The following is a 14,511-nucleotide window of genomic DNA, read 5'->3' as shown; positions in this document are numbered from 1 at the left end:
GACAACTTTGTTTTGAGAGGTGGTGAGAACCTTCGCAGAGATCCACCCACCACAGATCCTAATGGTGTGATGAACCAATCCATATCCCAGGTGCAAAAAGGTGTTGTATGTCCAACGGAAGGGCCTCCTCTTTGTAGCTTGATGGTTCCCCATTATTTAGGCTACTTATGCCATCATTTTTCAGAACAAAGGAAGACCCCTTGATTACTGGCATTGCATCACATTTACATTGCCTTTTCCTTTCCTTTTAGATCTGTCTCAATCGCCAGTGTCAGAACATCAGCGTATTTGGCGTCCACGACTGTGCAGTTAAATGTCACGGACACGGAGTAAGTTTTCCAATCCAGGGTTATTAGATTTTTGGCAGGATGGACGGATAATTGGAAAGTGGTGCCCGCTGAATGATAGGAATATTTCTCTGCACATTTAATCACGGGACATATTCACTTATCGCATTTGGCTATTATAAGCAAATGATTAACTGGAGCCGAGTAATGAAATGATAACGTGACAATGGAGGGGCTTGAGCTGCTACAACACGATCATTTCCATATAATGCTAATATGGACGCTGATAAGAAGTTACTCTCACAATGGAACTGGTTGCATTTTCATTTTTCTACAGCTTATCTTTTCATTCTCCAAAGGAAAACTCTTTGAGAGCGTATGCCCTTCAGTCTCCCATGAAACTGCTCTACAGGATGACGAGATAGCCGAGATCAAACTTATTATGGCGCCAAGTTTTGCCAAGAAGAACAAAAGGGCTTTTTTTTCTTGACCCATTGACCAGATTTCCACCTCATTTGCTAATAATGCAGTTCCTCTCTGGAGAAATTATGGAGAGAAAACCCAGTCGTGTGTCTTGGGCACTGCCAAAATATCACAAATCTTGAGGATAAAAACTAGCTTCATTCATGCGTCAACCAATGCATTTCAGAGTAGGTTTAACTCCTACTTCAGTCATAATCCTGAAGAAGGAGTCATACCTACTCCTAAAAGCGTTGCATGAAGCTCCTCTTTTTCTTTCCACCTAAGATAGTCCTCCAGTCACCAGGTTTGAGTTAATTGGCCGGATCAGCAGCCCCATATTGGGTTAATTCCATGCTCAACGTAGTTGTGCCACACACAACCCCCTCAGGTGAGCGACTGGTTGTCAGTCCACCCTCTCCTTATGCTACCAATATCACATAGGGAGCGCCTCTTTTTCCTTTTTCCTTTCTCAGCATCTCTAGAGAAATGATGACCAACCTTAACTAGACCCAGGCACGTAACTTTTGTGGGTACAGCCTGACACTGGAACCTAAGGTCCCAGTAGGTACCTTTGGCCCATATATGAAGACTAATAAAGACATTTGCTAGTTTGGGGCCCTGTTAGAGATTTTTCATTGGGACCCAAGAGCTTCATGTTACACCACCAACTAGATTTCCTCTCGTTCAATAGCAGCCATATGGTCTTCATTATATGATCCATGACCAATTAAAGGGATATCTTAAGTGAGACAACCCCTTTACCATTGGGTGACCATAGGAAAACAATTTTCACTACCACTAATGGTCCCACTATAATGTCTACAAGTTACAGGTGGGCAGCATGGTGGATCAGTGGTCAACATTGTTGCCTTGCAGCGCTTGAGTTGGAATCCAACCAAGGCCATTTGCATGGAATTGACCTGTTTTTCTCCAGAGTAGCAGCCCCATATTGGGTTAATTCCACGCTTAACGGAGTTATGCCAGACACAACCCACTTAGGTGAGTGACTAATTAGTCCACCCTCTCCTCGTGCTAGCAATATCACATAGGAAGCGCCTCTTTTTCCTTTTTTCTCTTCTCAGCATCTCTAGAGAAATTATGACCAACCTTGTCTAGACCCAGGCGCGTAACTACTGTGGGTACAGACTGACACTGGAGCCTAGGGTCCCAGTAGGTACCTTTGGCCCATATAAGAAGACTAATAAAGACCTTCTGCTAGTTTCGAGCCCTATTAGAGATTTTCATTGGGACCCAAGAGCTTCATATTACGCAACCAACTAGATCGCCTCTCGCTCAATAGCAGCCACATGGTCTTCATGATATGGTTCATACCCCATTAAAGAGATTTAAAACCGAACCCTACGTTTAGTGAGACAACCCCTTTACGATAGGGTGGCCATTGGAAAATACTTTTTCTCACTAACACTAATGGTTCCACCATATGGTCTACAAGTTACAGGTGGACAGCATGGTGGATCGATGGCCAGCATTGTTGGGTTGGAATCCAAACAAGGCCATTTGCATGGAGTTTCCCTGTTTTTCTGCTGGGTCTAGTTTTCTCCAATACCCCAAAACTTATTGATTGATAGGGCTTTTGTATAGGTTTTACATCAGGACTAGAAATAAGTGGACCCAGGTACCAGAACTTGAACCAGAACCCAACCCCCATTCTGAACAATGTGGAACTGAACTTTTGAGCTGGAAAATAATCTCTCTCTCAAGAACCCCAAACTTTTAATTTCTCTCATTTGTAATCAGGACCCAGGAGCATCAATTTACACCAATGTTTAAGTTCTTTTCGGGTCTAGTTCTGCTCGTACCCGGGCCATGCACACAAACATAATGCATACAGCACTTACTCAAAGTATTAAAATGCTTTTGCATGAAATGAAGCACGCGCATTAAATGCCGGATTAAACGGAATAGTTGAATATGTTGCGAGTAATAGAAAACTGGAATAGCGTTCCACAGCTAATAAATAAACATAGAGAAAATAACTTAAAAGTCATTTCAGGGACCACATGCCGAGCAGGTGAGCGCCGTACTGTCTTGGTTGACTTTGAAGCAAATTTCTCATCATGGCATGTAGAGTATGTGTTGGAAATTCATATTTTACTCTCATTTTAGATGTTCATTTTTGCATAAATGCTAAACCATAGTAAAGAGAGTCTACTGCAATGTATCAGGAAAGAAAGAAACGATAAATGAGAAGTTATGTATTGTATTAATAGGAAGAAATCTGCAAAGAACAAAAAGTACATGGAAGTAAGAGTCTGTGAGTTACTCCAGTGTGAAGTCTGTCTATAAAGATGGAATTGATAATTTATGTATAGAAATTATATTATACATAAAACATGGCTGAACTGATCCAGCAGAACACCACAGATCAGAGCCCAAGATCCAGTAACAGAATGTGTCCCAATGGTCTGACACATGAAATCCCCATGTGGAGATGACTTTCTAACCAATCACTTAACATTAGGGTCCATTTCCTATGGGCTGAGTTACTAAAAATTTATTAGATTTTAGTGGATCTAGGAAGGTAGACATGTTTTCTATAGTTCTCTATAGGTGGAGGGTGAACCTGTAGAATCATTTCCTTTAGTGGGACCAATGAATCTCCGATCCAAACTGCCTTTACCCTGCCTGACTTATCCAGTACTGATCCTGAGTTGAACTGTGAAATATAATTCAGAGCTGCACTCATAATTCTGCTGTTGGTGGAGGCATTGTTGTTTCTCACCTGGAGAGGTGAATCCTCAAAGCCCTTGGTCTAGATGAGCAGTTGTAGTGCAACATGGACAGGTGGAGAAGATGCAAAAAGGTGATCTAGTTGGAACTTCAGTGGCAGAGGTGGAATAACAAGACTTGGAGAAGCTGAACTGAAACAATGGCAGCAGAGCACAATAGGTGATATCACAGCTCACCTCATCCACCTCCTGTACAATGACTGATCACATCTCTATATACAATAGATAACACAGGGTCCACCATTCACAATAGGTGATGTCACTGTCATGCACACGCCCGGACTGACTGGCGTGTGCGTGTTTAGTGATCCCACTGGACCATGAACCGGAGAGTGCCTGGAGGGGCGTAACTAAGTATCTACCCGATCCGACCAAGGTCGCACGACGGCTAACGACGCCAGTGCACCAGGGAGGAACCGAGCAGAGGGACCAGGTGCTACACCAGGTCAGACCTCGGACACGGCTGTTGACCCACACCGGAGAATACAGGAACAGGCAGGTTAGGCTGGCACACTGACTGGTGGGTATAGGCAGGCACGGCAGGTATGCAGACAGGCGGGCACTGGTAAGCACGACCGGTATGCAGGCAGGGAGTACTGGCAAGCACGGCTGGAGTGCCGACAGGGAGGCACTAGCAGGTTGGAGCACAGACTGGATAAGGTCCAGTACAGACTGGGACTCAGGAACAGAACCGCAGATGCGGTAGACAAGCAGAGCAGAGCGAGACCGCCGGAGCGGTGAACAAAAGCAGAGCAGGGCGAGGCCGCCAGAGCGGTGAGCAAAAGCAGAGCAGGGCGAGACCGCCTGGAGCGGTGAGCAAAGGCCGAGCAGGGCGAGACCGCTTGGAGCGGTGAGCAAAGGCCGAGCAGAGCGAGACCGCCTAGAGCGGTGAGCAAAGGCAGTGCAGAGCGAGACCACATGTGCGGTGGACAAAGCTGAGCAGAGCGAAACCGCAGGAGTGGTAGACAAGGCTGAGCAGAGCGAAACCGCAGGCGCGGTGGACAAGGCAGAACAGAGCGAAACCGCAGGTGCGGTGGACAAGGCAGAGCAGAGCAAAACCGCAAGTGCGGTGGACAAAGCTGAGCAGAGCGAAACCGCAGGTGCGGTAGACAAGGCTGAGCAGAGCAAAATCGCAGGCGCGGTGGACAAGGCTGAACAGAGCGAAACCGCAGGCGCGGTGGACAAGGCAGAGCAGAGCGAAACCGCAAGTGCGGTGGACAAAGCTGAGCAGAGCGAAACCGCAGGTGCGGTAGACAAGGCTGAGCAGAGCGAAACCGCAGGCGCGGTGGACAAGGCTGAGCAGAGCGAAACCGCAGGGGCGGTGGACAAGGCTGAGCAGAGCGAAACCGCAAGTGCGGTGGACAAAGCTGAGCAGAGCGAAACCGCAAGTGCGGTAGACAAGGCAGAGCAGAGCGAAACCGCAAGTGCGGTGGACAAAGCTGAGCAGAGCGAAACCGCAGGTGCGGTAGACAAGGCTGAGCAGAGCAAAACCGCAAGTGCGGTGGACAAAGCAGAGCAGAGCGGGCAGAGACCGCCAGAGCGGTAAGCAAGGCAGGATAAGCCGCCAAAGCGGTGAGCAAAGACAGAGCTCTGTTCACACGGAACAGACTGGAAGGGAAAGACAGAACCAGATACACACAAGGTACTTACAAAGAAGTAGCGAGTGGACTCCAAACTCACAAACGGAAGTACAGCGACAACGAGTAGGAGTTAGGTGCAGGTACAGACTCTGCAGAAAAAGAGAGGAAATGGACACAGAGACAAAACAAGTAACAGGTTAGGAGACAGTTCAGACAAGAACTGTACTGCAACGAAATACAAGAACGAGCCTAGGTAAAGCCAAGTGCTGGTTCAGACACTGCAGCAAAAGGGAGGAAACGGACATAGAGACAAAACAAGTAACAGGTTAGGAGACAGTTCAGACAGGAACTGTTACTACAACAAAATACAGGAACGAGCCTAGGTATAGCCAAGTGCTGGTTCAGACACTGCAGAAAAAGGGAGGAACGGACATAGAGACAAAACAGGTAAGAGACTAGGAGACAGTTCAGACAGGAACTGTTACTGCAGCGAAATACAGGAACGAGCCTGGGTATACGGCCCCCAGAGGCAGAAACGAACAGGCTAGGAGCGTGTTCAGACTGACCTGGAAATACAGCCTCCAGGAAGGCGGACAGGCAGGAGAAACAGAACAGGACCTGGCACATTCAGAGTCAAGGAGCACACTGAATGATAAAGTTTCTCAGGCATCAGCTTCCAGGTGAAGCTGGTTTAAATATCCAGTGACAGACAGCAATAGGCTGAGGACGCATTAGGGGTGTGCCCACAGCAGCTACAAGAAACAGGAAGTGACCGGGCCGCCGACCTAAGCAGCCCGAACAGAGGCAAGCAGACAGCATGGAAAGAAGCCAGGCTAGCAGACTGGACAGATAATCAAGTTTGCGATCTTGCATAGTGAGAGATGGTGCACCATGCAAGCCCGCCACCAGGTATGTTACAGTCACAGCTCACATCCTCCTCCTGTACAATGACTGATTACACCTCTATATACAGTAGATAACACAGGATCCACCAGTCACAATAGGTGATGTCACAGCTCACCTCCTCCTCTTCCTGTACAATGACTGATTACACCTCTATATACAGTAGATAACACAAGATCCACCAGTCACAATTGGTGATGTCACAGCTCACCTCCTCCTGTACAATGACTGATTACACCTCTATATACAGTAGATAACACAGGATCCACCATTCACAATAGGTGATGTCACAGCTCACCTCCTCCTCCTGTACAATGACTGATTACACCTATATATACAGTGGATAACACAGAATCTACAATTCATAATAGGTGATGTCACAGCTCACCTCCTCCTCCTGTACAATGACTGATTACACCTATATATCCAGTGGATAACACAGAATCCACAATTCATAATAGGTGATGTCACAGCTCACCTCCTCCTCCTGTACAATGACTGATATCACCTCTATATACAGTAGATAACACAGGGTCCACTATTCACAATAGGTGATGTCACAGCTCACCTCCTCCTCTTCCTGTACAATGACTGATTACACCTCTATATACAGTAGATAACACAAGATCCACCAGTCACAATTGGTGATGTCACAGCTCACCTCCTCCTGTACAATGACTGATTACACCTCTATATACAGTAGATAACACAGGATCCACCATTCACAATAGGTGATGTCACAGCTCACCTCCTCCTGCTGTACAATGACCACTGCACAGGTCAGAGATCATGCCTAGAATACTCTCCTATAATATTTCATGATCACCTCCATTCTACAGATTCCTGTGGTCCATGTGGCTTCTGTAATGCATACAGTATCTATAAATACTGTTAACACCAACTCAGGCAAGAGTCACGTACAGAAAAAGAAGTCAGAAAATAAAAACAGATTAGAAAAAAAAAAAGAATATGTGCCAGTATCTGGTTTAAATTATTTAATATAACACAGGTGATACATTCCCTTTAAGGTTGTCCTCAGGCTCACAAATTAGGCATTTGCATCACAGACAGAAGTGATCAAATATAGGTTTTAAATTAAATTCTAGGCCAGATTCATTTTCTTGAGCAAATTTTCATTAACATTTCAATGTTCTAACATTATAATTTTACTTCAAAGGCAGAAAAGTCTAAATGTAGATGAATAATTCCGACACTAGATAACGATGTTAGAAAAGTCTGAGAATAAAACTTCCCGTCACTGTCTACAGCCCGAGAAGTGGACCACGATCAACTAAGTGCGCTGCAACCTGTACCTGTCCAGCTGTTAAAGAGCCACTCCGGTGTTTTATTTTTGCCCCAACTTTTAGCAATTAGCAGTGTGTGTACAGTAAGTGCATTAAAATGAGTAGTGGTGGCCGTCTTCTGCCGTTTCCAGCGTCGCTCCGATACTCTTCTGGGTCATTTGACTGCCATTGTGACAATCCGTCTCACACAATGTCTTGTGTGTGGACTACAACTCATTTTCTCAATGTAAATCTATGAGACTCAGAAAAAGGCTTACATTAAGAAAGGAATTAATGGTCCGTGGTGTGAGCCAACAAGAAAGGGCAAAGCTGAGATGGAAACAGTAGAAGACAGCAACCAGTAAGTACACTGCTCAAAAAAATAAAGGGAACACTTAAACAACAGAATATAACTTCAACTAAATCAAACTTCTGTGAAATCAAACTGTCCACTTAGGAAGCAACACTGATTGACAATCAATTTCACATGCTGTTGTGCAAATGGAATAGACAATAGATGGAAATTATTGGCAATTATCAAGACACCCTCAATAAAGGAGTGGTTCTGCAGGTGGGGACCACAGACCACATCTCAGTACCAATGCTTTCTGGCTGATGTTTTGCTCACTTTTGAATGTTGGTTGTGCTTTCACACTCGTGGTAGCATGAGACGGACCCTACAACCCACAGAAGTTGCTCAGGTAGTGCAGCTCATCTAGGATGGCACATCAACGCGAGCTGTGGCAAGAAGGTTTGCTGTGTCTGTCAGTGTAGTGTCCAGAGGCTGGAGGCGCTACCAGGAGACGGCCAGTACACCAGGAGACGTGGAGGTGGCCGTAGGAGGGCAACAACCCAGCAGCAGGACCACTACCTCTGCCTTTGTGCAAGGAGGAACAGGAGGAGCACTGCCAGAGCCCTGCAAAATGACCTCCAGCAGGCCACAAATGTGCATGTATCTGCACAAATGGTTAGAAACCGACTCCATGAGGGTGGTATGAGGGCCCGACATCCAGAGATGGGGGTTGTGCTCACAGCCCAACACCGTGCAGGGCGCTTGGCATTTGCCACAGAACACCAGGATTTGCAAAGTCGCCACTGGCGCCCTGTGCTCTTCACAGATGAAAGCAGGTTCACACTGAGCACATGTGACAGACGTGACAGAGTCTGGAGACGCCGTGGAGAGCGATCTGCTGCCTGCAACATCCTTCAGCATGACCGGTTTGGCAGTGGGTCAGTAATGGTGTGGGGTGGCATTTCTTTGGAGGGCGGCACAGCCCTCCATGTGCTCGCCAGAGGTAGCCTGACTGCCATTAGGTACCGAGATGAGATCCTCAGACCCCTTGTGAGACCATATGCTGGTGTGGTTGGCCCTGGGTTCCTCCTAATGCAGGACAATGCCAGACCTCATGTGGCTGGAGTGTGTCAGCAGTTCCTGCAAGATGAAGGCGTTGAAGCTATGGACTGGTGTGGCGCCCCTGTGGGTTCAGTCGCCACAGAGGTACTGCATCTCACCCAGAGGTGTGGTACCCCACTCTCAGGTAAGGATGGAGTACCACCCGGGACCCACACACTTGCATCCATTACACTCTATTTCAGTAGGGAAGGGCGAGATTGCTTCTAAGGGAGAGCACAGTCGCTGGTCCTTAGCTGGAGGGTGGAACCATGTAGTGGGTGTGGGTGGAGGAAGTAGATCAGGGGAGCACCGTCAGTAGGAGTATAAGAAGGAAGGGAACCATCTTGGAGGGAGTTCAGTTCAGTCCAGTACAGAGGAGAGAGAGTTGGGAGCAGGAGCTCTGGAGGAGCTCTGCTCAGAGGAGTGGAGAAAGGAGCAGGGCCTAGACTGAGAGGCCCAGGAAGAAAGACTGAGAGAAGAGGACGGGAGCAGAGGGAAGGCTCCAAGTGGAATTGAGGGGATCCCAGGGGCACGGTGAGTGCGGAAGCCACCCGTGCGCCCGAATCTACCCGGACGTGGAGGGATCAGGCCGCAGAGGGGACCGGCCCCTAAACTAGTGGAGAATAATCATGCTCAGCTAGATAAGTGGAGGCTACTGTACTTGCAAGGTGCAGCTGCCAACTACCACAATTACATCGTCGAAAAGGTGGCCGCATAGGGTCCAGGGGACTGCACATCACCCAACAAGACCCGAGGCTACTGGCTTGGGACACTGATTGTGAGGCACAGGGCAGGAGGGTGTGAGCCAGTGCAGGAAGACGAACGAGTAAGGAACATAGAACAGGGTCCCGTTTAAGTACTCCTGAAATACTTGAGAGCTGCTGAACCCCTTTCTTGGTGAACACAGGACGACGTGGGAGGTTATAATCTGGCAGTTGTAACCAGGAGAAGCGTGATAACTGTGAGTAAAACCTTGAAGACTGCACCCCACTCTGCCCTTGAATAATTGCTGTGCCATCACCAGCCCTGCACTACACAGCACCAGCAACATCTACCTCACAAAATCATCATACACTGCCCTGGAGCTAAGCTTTGCCTGTGGAGAGCTGAACCAACTCTGCTGCGTCACCATCAGCTCCAGAAGATCTGCAAAGCAGCGGCGGCCCCATATAGCCGCATAACACAGGTGGCGTCATGAACATTATCTCTATAAAAACTTTATTCTCTTTTACTTTTCCCCTTTTATTGACCGCCCTGGGTCACTGCCACCGTGACATCCCCCAGCATCAACCGGCCCGGCTACCGAGTACCCCACGGCCGAGGGGGCGTGTCACTGGCCCGCCCGTTCCCCAGACCTGAATCCGATTGAGCACATTTGGGACATCATGTCTCGCTCCATCCACCAACGTCACGTTGCACCACAGACTGTCCAGGAGTTGGCGGATGCTTTAGTCCAGGTCTGGGAGGAGATCCCACAGGAGACCATCCACAACGTCATCAGGAGCATGCCCAGGCGTTGTAGGGAGGTCATACAGGCACGTGGAGGCCACACACAATACTGAGCCTCATTTTGACTTGTTTTAAGGACATTACATCAAAGTTGGATCAGCCTGTAGTGTGTTTTCCACTTTAAGGCTATGTGCCCACGATGCAGAAATGAAGCAGAAAATTTCTGCAGCATTTCTGCATCTCCCTGGCAGAAAAAACGCATGCAGATAGTGCATGCGTTTTTCCTGCAGAATACATGCGGATTCACATGTGTTTCCGCATGCGGACTGACAAGCACTTTCCAGGCGATAGCATCACTTGGAAAGTGCTTGACAACTAGGTCACACTATATAAATCCATGCAAACGGCATGGATTTATATAGTGTGACGGTAAAAGTAAAAAAATAAAGCTATACTTACCGATCCCCCGCCGCATGTGCTGTCGCGGTCGTCCTGGCTTCTTCCGGGTTGCCGGCATCTCGCGAGACAGCCTGCGGTCACATGACCGCGACGTCATCTCAGGTCCTGGAAGGAGAAGCGCTGCAGGGGCCGCCGGACAGGTGAATATAAACTTTTTTATTATTTTATTCTTTTTTTTACAGGTACAATGTTACCCGGGTCTGGATGAGAGTCTTCTCTCCTCCAGAACTGGGTACCATCCGCACATTGAAACGCATATAATCCGCGTGTACAAATGTACAGACACGGATTCTATGCGTCTCAATGCAAGTCAATAGCGGCGCTTCCGCAAAATTAATGAACATGCTGCGGATTTATGAGCGCTGCAGAAACGCTGCGGAAAAATCTGCAGCATGGGCATTGACATTGCGGAATGCCATTGGGGACCATGGGGTGCGGATTACCAAGCGTTTTTGATGCGTTCCTGCTGCGGAAATTCCGCAGCGGAAACGCATGAAAAACGCATCGTGGGCACGCAGCCTTATTTTGGAGGTGGCTCCAAATCCAGGCCTCCATTGGTTAATAAATTTGATTTCCATTGATGATTTTTGTGTGATTTTGTTGTCAGCACATTCAACGTTGTACAGAACAAAGTATTCAATGAGAATATTTCATTCATTCAGATCTAGGATGTGTTATTTGAGTGTTCCCTTTATTTTTTTGAGCAGTGTATTTTACTACAAATACACTACTGATGGGGCAATAAAAAAAACTCCAAAGGAGTCCTTTAAATTACAGCTCCCAGGGTATGCTGAGAGTTGTAATTAGCTATTGGTCGCAGCCTACTGAAATATTACAGAGGATGTATGGGGTCAATACAATTGACTCAGACCTATGTCTTTGCCTGGTTCTGCTTATTACTACAATATAAGATGAATAGCACTAAGGGCATGTTCACACGTGGCATAATTGCAACAAAACCCAGAGTGTTGCCAGATAATCTGTTATGTACCATATGCGCATTTCTATGCATTTTCTGCTGCCAACCCCATAAATTAAAATATATATTGTATACATACATCCCCTGGCACTTCTGTAGTAATGCTGCCCTGATGTTCTGCTGCTCTTGGACCTCAAAAGATGGTGCGCTGTTACTGCTGAAGCTTGTGACCAGTGACCACACTTTATCACTGGAGGACGGTTGTACAGAGACCGGCGGGGAACCAGGGTAGTGTTATTACACAAGCACTATGGGTGCTGGTAAGTTTTATTTTAGGCAGTCCATAATGAAGAATCCAAAAGAAAATCTGCACCAAAATTTGGTGGCGTTTGAGGGACAGAGCTACAAGAGGCCTCCTCAATCTTTAACCGCCTATCTACAGAAGGGGAAGGTTTGGAACTCTAATGGCATCAGCATCAATTCTGAATGTGTGCCATTGAAATTCTACACGTGCATGAATTAATATTAATATCTATTCTTTGCATTTTCAAGGTTTGCAATAATAAGAAGAATTGTCACTGTGAAGCTGAATGGGCGCCTCCATACTGTGACATGCCAGGCTATGGTGGCAGTGTGGATAGCGGACCTATGAGAGCTTCAGGTTTGTGCAATCGTATTCTCTACACGTAGACAGTAGATTTTAGGGGGTTCCACCCCAACGGTTCCTAGCTGGCTTCTCTCCACCCCAATCAGTACAGGTCTTACCCATAAATGTACATAAGTAGAGACCTGTCAATCAACTGGAGCGGTGCAACCGGCTGGTGTCCACACTGGACTAGTCGGGTCTCTCCCAATGGTCCACGACCTATTTCTCTTAAAACTATGTTTTTTTTCTGAAACATTGCAGCATTTCAGAGAAAGAAATACAGTACCTGGTTACAGTAATGCAGTCAGGATCAGATTCACGCTTCCCGTATTTTGGGGATGCAATCTAATTACAGGTTCCCCTTAATAACTACTCACAGATCTGTTCTCCTTAACTTTCCTCGTGCAATTAACCTTTGGATAAGTCAGGCACAAGATTATCTGCTTCAAAAAAACCCCCCCACAAAACATGATTTTATGATACTCTGCTGGGAGATGTTAATGCTATGTGTCGCCAAATGTGCACCCTCTGTTTTACAGATAAAAGAAGTTTAATGACTGGTGTGTTGGTGACCATCTTCTTTCTAACAGCTGTCACCTTCATTATATACCTCAAAAGACGGATAGTATTTAGATGGATTTTTGCAAATAAGAAGACCACCATTGAAAAATTAAGGTAAGCAACCACGATGGGTGGATGAATTCTTTCCAAAATTGTTGCATTGTAAAAAAAATATTGTAATAGCTGGATTACTTTGAGTATGAAGTATTAGGCCTCATTCACATTAACTGTTAGGGGCCTGTGTTGTAATATGGAACCCATAGAAATATATGGACCTATACTGTGCCTCTATGTGCTACAGTTTCATACAGAAGGACATGGGGGCACTTCTATTAATGGATAAATGCAGAATTCCTGAGAAAAAGGTTGTGTCAAGGTTCAATTTGGGCTGTATGTCCGAGCATTGCTATTATGTACCGAGGAGCCACATAATATGTATGGCTGGCCTGTATAAGCACTTGCCATAAATATAAATATATTTTTACTTGGTATAAATGCCACTGATCTCCTGAATCCGGAGTTGTTTTTCTTTTGTTCCTGCGCCTCTCCGTTCCTGAGATATGGCCCTCCTTTCCCTGTAAATAAATTTAGCCTATCTTATCCAACCGGGCGAGGTCTTCAAGAAGACTCCCACCAAGAAGAGTCGATGACCACGCCCACTTAGCTTAAAAGAGTAGAGAATGAATGGGCCATATCTCAAGAGCGGAGAGGAGCAGAAACAAAAGAAAAACAGCGCCGGATTCAGGAGAACATGGACATTTACATTAAGTACAAAAATATATATTTTTATGGCACGTGATAGGACCCCTTTAAGACTACGTTTGAAAAAAAAAATAGTAGCAATTGTAGAGAAAATACTAATTAAAGAATAATAATTAAATTACAGTGTTTCAGTGAGACGGCACAGAAGGCAAACTTCTAGGCACATTTTATGCAGCGAGAAGCAACATATGTTATAACAGGCTTTCTTGTAAGAGGTGATACTCCGTCTGCAAGAGAGCCGCACCTACCATGTGCCATTCATAGTACTGGTGTCTTCTTATGTAGAAAAATAGGATTTTGGCCACCTTCAGAACCAGAACTTGGGTGTGACTGCTACTCTGCATCAAGTCCATACTTCCACCAACTCTCCCATGTTCCACCTTTTGCTGAATTCTTTGATTAGAAATTTCTCACTATTCTGAAGATCTTTTATTTCTGCTGTCAGAGAATAGAAAGATTTGGTGGAAGCTACAAAGGCTTCTGGATGGGAGTAAGAATGTTTCCATTCAAGGAAACCAAGCATGGATTAAAAACAGTGTTTATATCCATGGTGCTAAAATGAATGGATGGATCAGATAAGACCCCGACAGCTGATTCATGCTGCGCGAACCACAGGGGGAGGGGAGACCGCGATAAAAGTGTCAGGTGGGTAACGTGGGGGTCTGCCACAGATTTATTAACGGACACTCCTCAACATTGACATTGCAACACCAACAAGGAAAACTTGGTGAACGACGGAAATAACAGGATGGATAGACGTGATACTGATATGCAAATGATGTAAAAATGGAAACTAAATTTCCAAAACATCTCAGATGTGAGTGCCGTATGCAGAAATCCCCGCACTTCCAGCCTCGGCTGCTATCAATGAGAATATTTATTTATTTTACTCACTTATATAGCGCCATTAATTCCACAGCGCTTTATAGACATTATCATCACTGTCCCCATTGGGGATCACAATCTACATTCCCTATCAGTATGTCTTTGGAGTGTGGGAGGAAACCGGAGAACCCGGAGGAAACCCACACAAACACGGGGAGAACATACAAACTCC

General features: G+C 46.2%; 1 protein-coding gene across 1 annotated transcript in view; it reads left to right on the top strand.

The window, feature by feature from the left end:
- Positions 1–14,511, top strand: part of ADAM12 (ADAM metallopeptidase domain 12) — a 778,476-nt gene that overhangs the window by 720,402 nt on the left and 43,563 nt on the right. Inside the window, exons 17-19 of the mRNA XM_073685043.1 lie at positions 252–329; positions 12,038–12,146; positions 12,671–12,806. Of these exons, the coding sequence (XP_073541144.1) occupies positions 252–329; positions 12,038–12,146; positions 12,671–12,806 (323 nt within the window). The remainder of the gene's footprint in view (positions 1–251; positions 330–12,037; positions 12,147–12,670; positions 12,807–14,511) is intronic.

This window comes from Phyllobates terribilis, unplaced genomic scaffold, assembly GCF_046119375.1.
Source record: "Phyllobates terribilis strain yellow unplaced genomic scaffold, ASM4611937v1 Scaffold_5__5_contigs__length_657084704, whole genome shotgun sequence".
In the NCBI taxonomy this organism is placed as follows: Eukaryota; Metazoa; Chordata; class Amphibia; order Anura; family Dendrobatidae; genus Phyllobates; species Phyllobates terribilis.
Note: the sequence above shows the minus strand (reverse complement) of the source record. Positions and strands in the feature narration are given on the sequence as shown.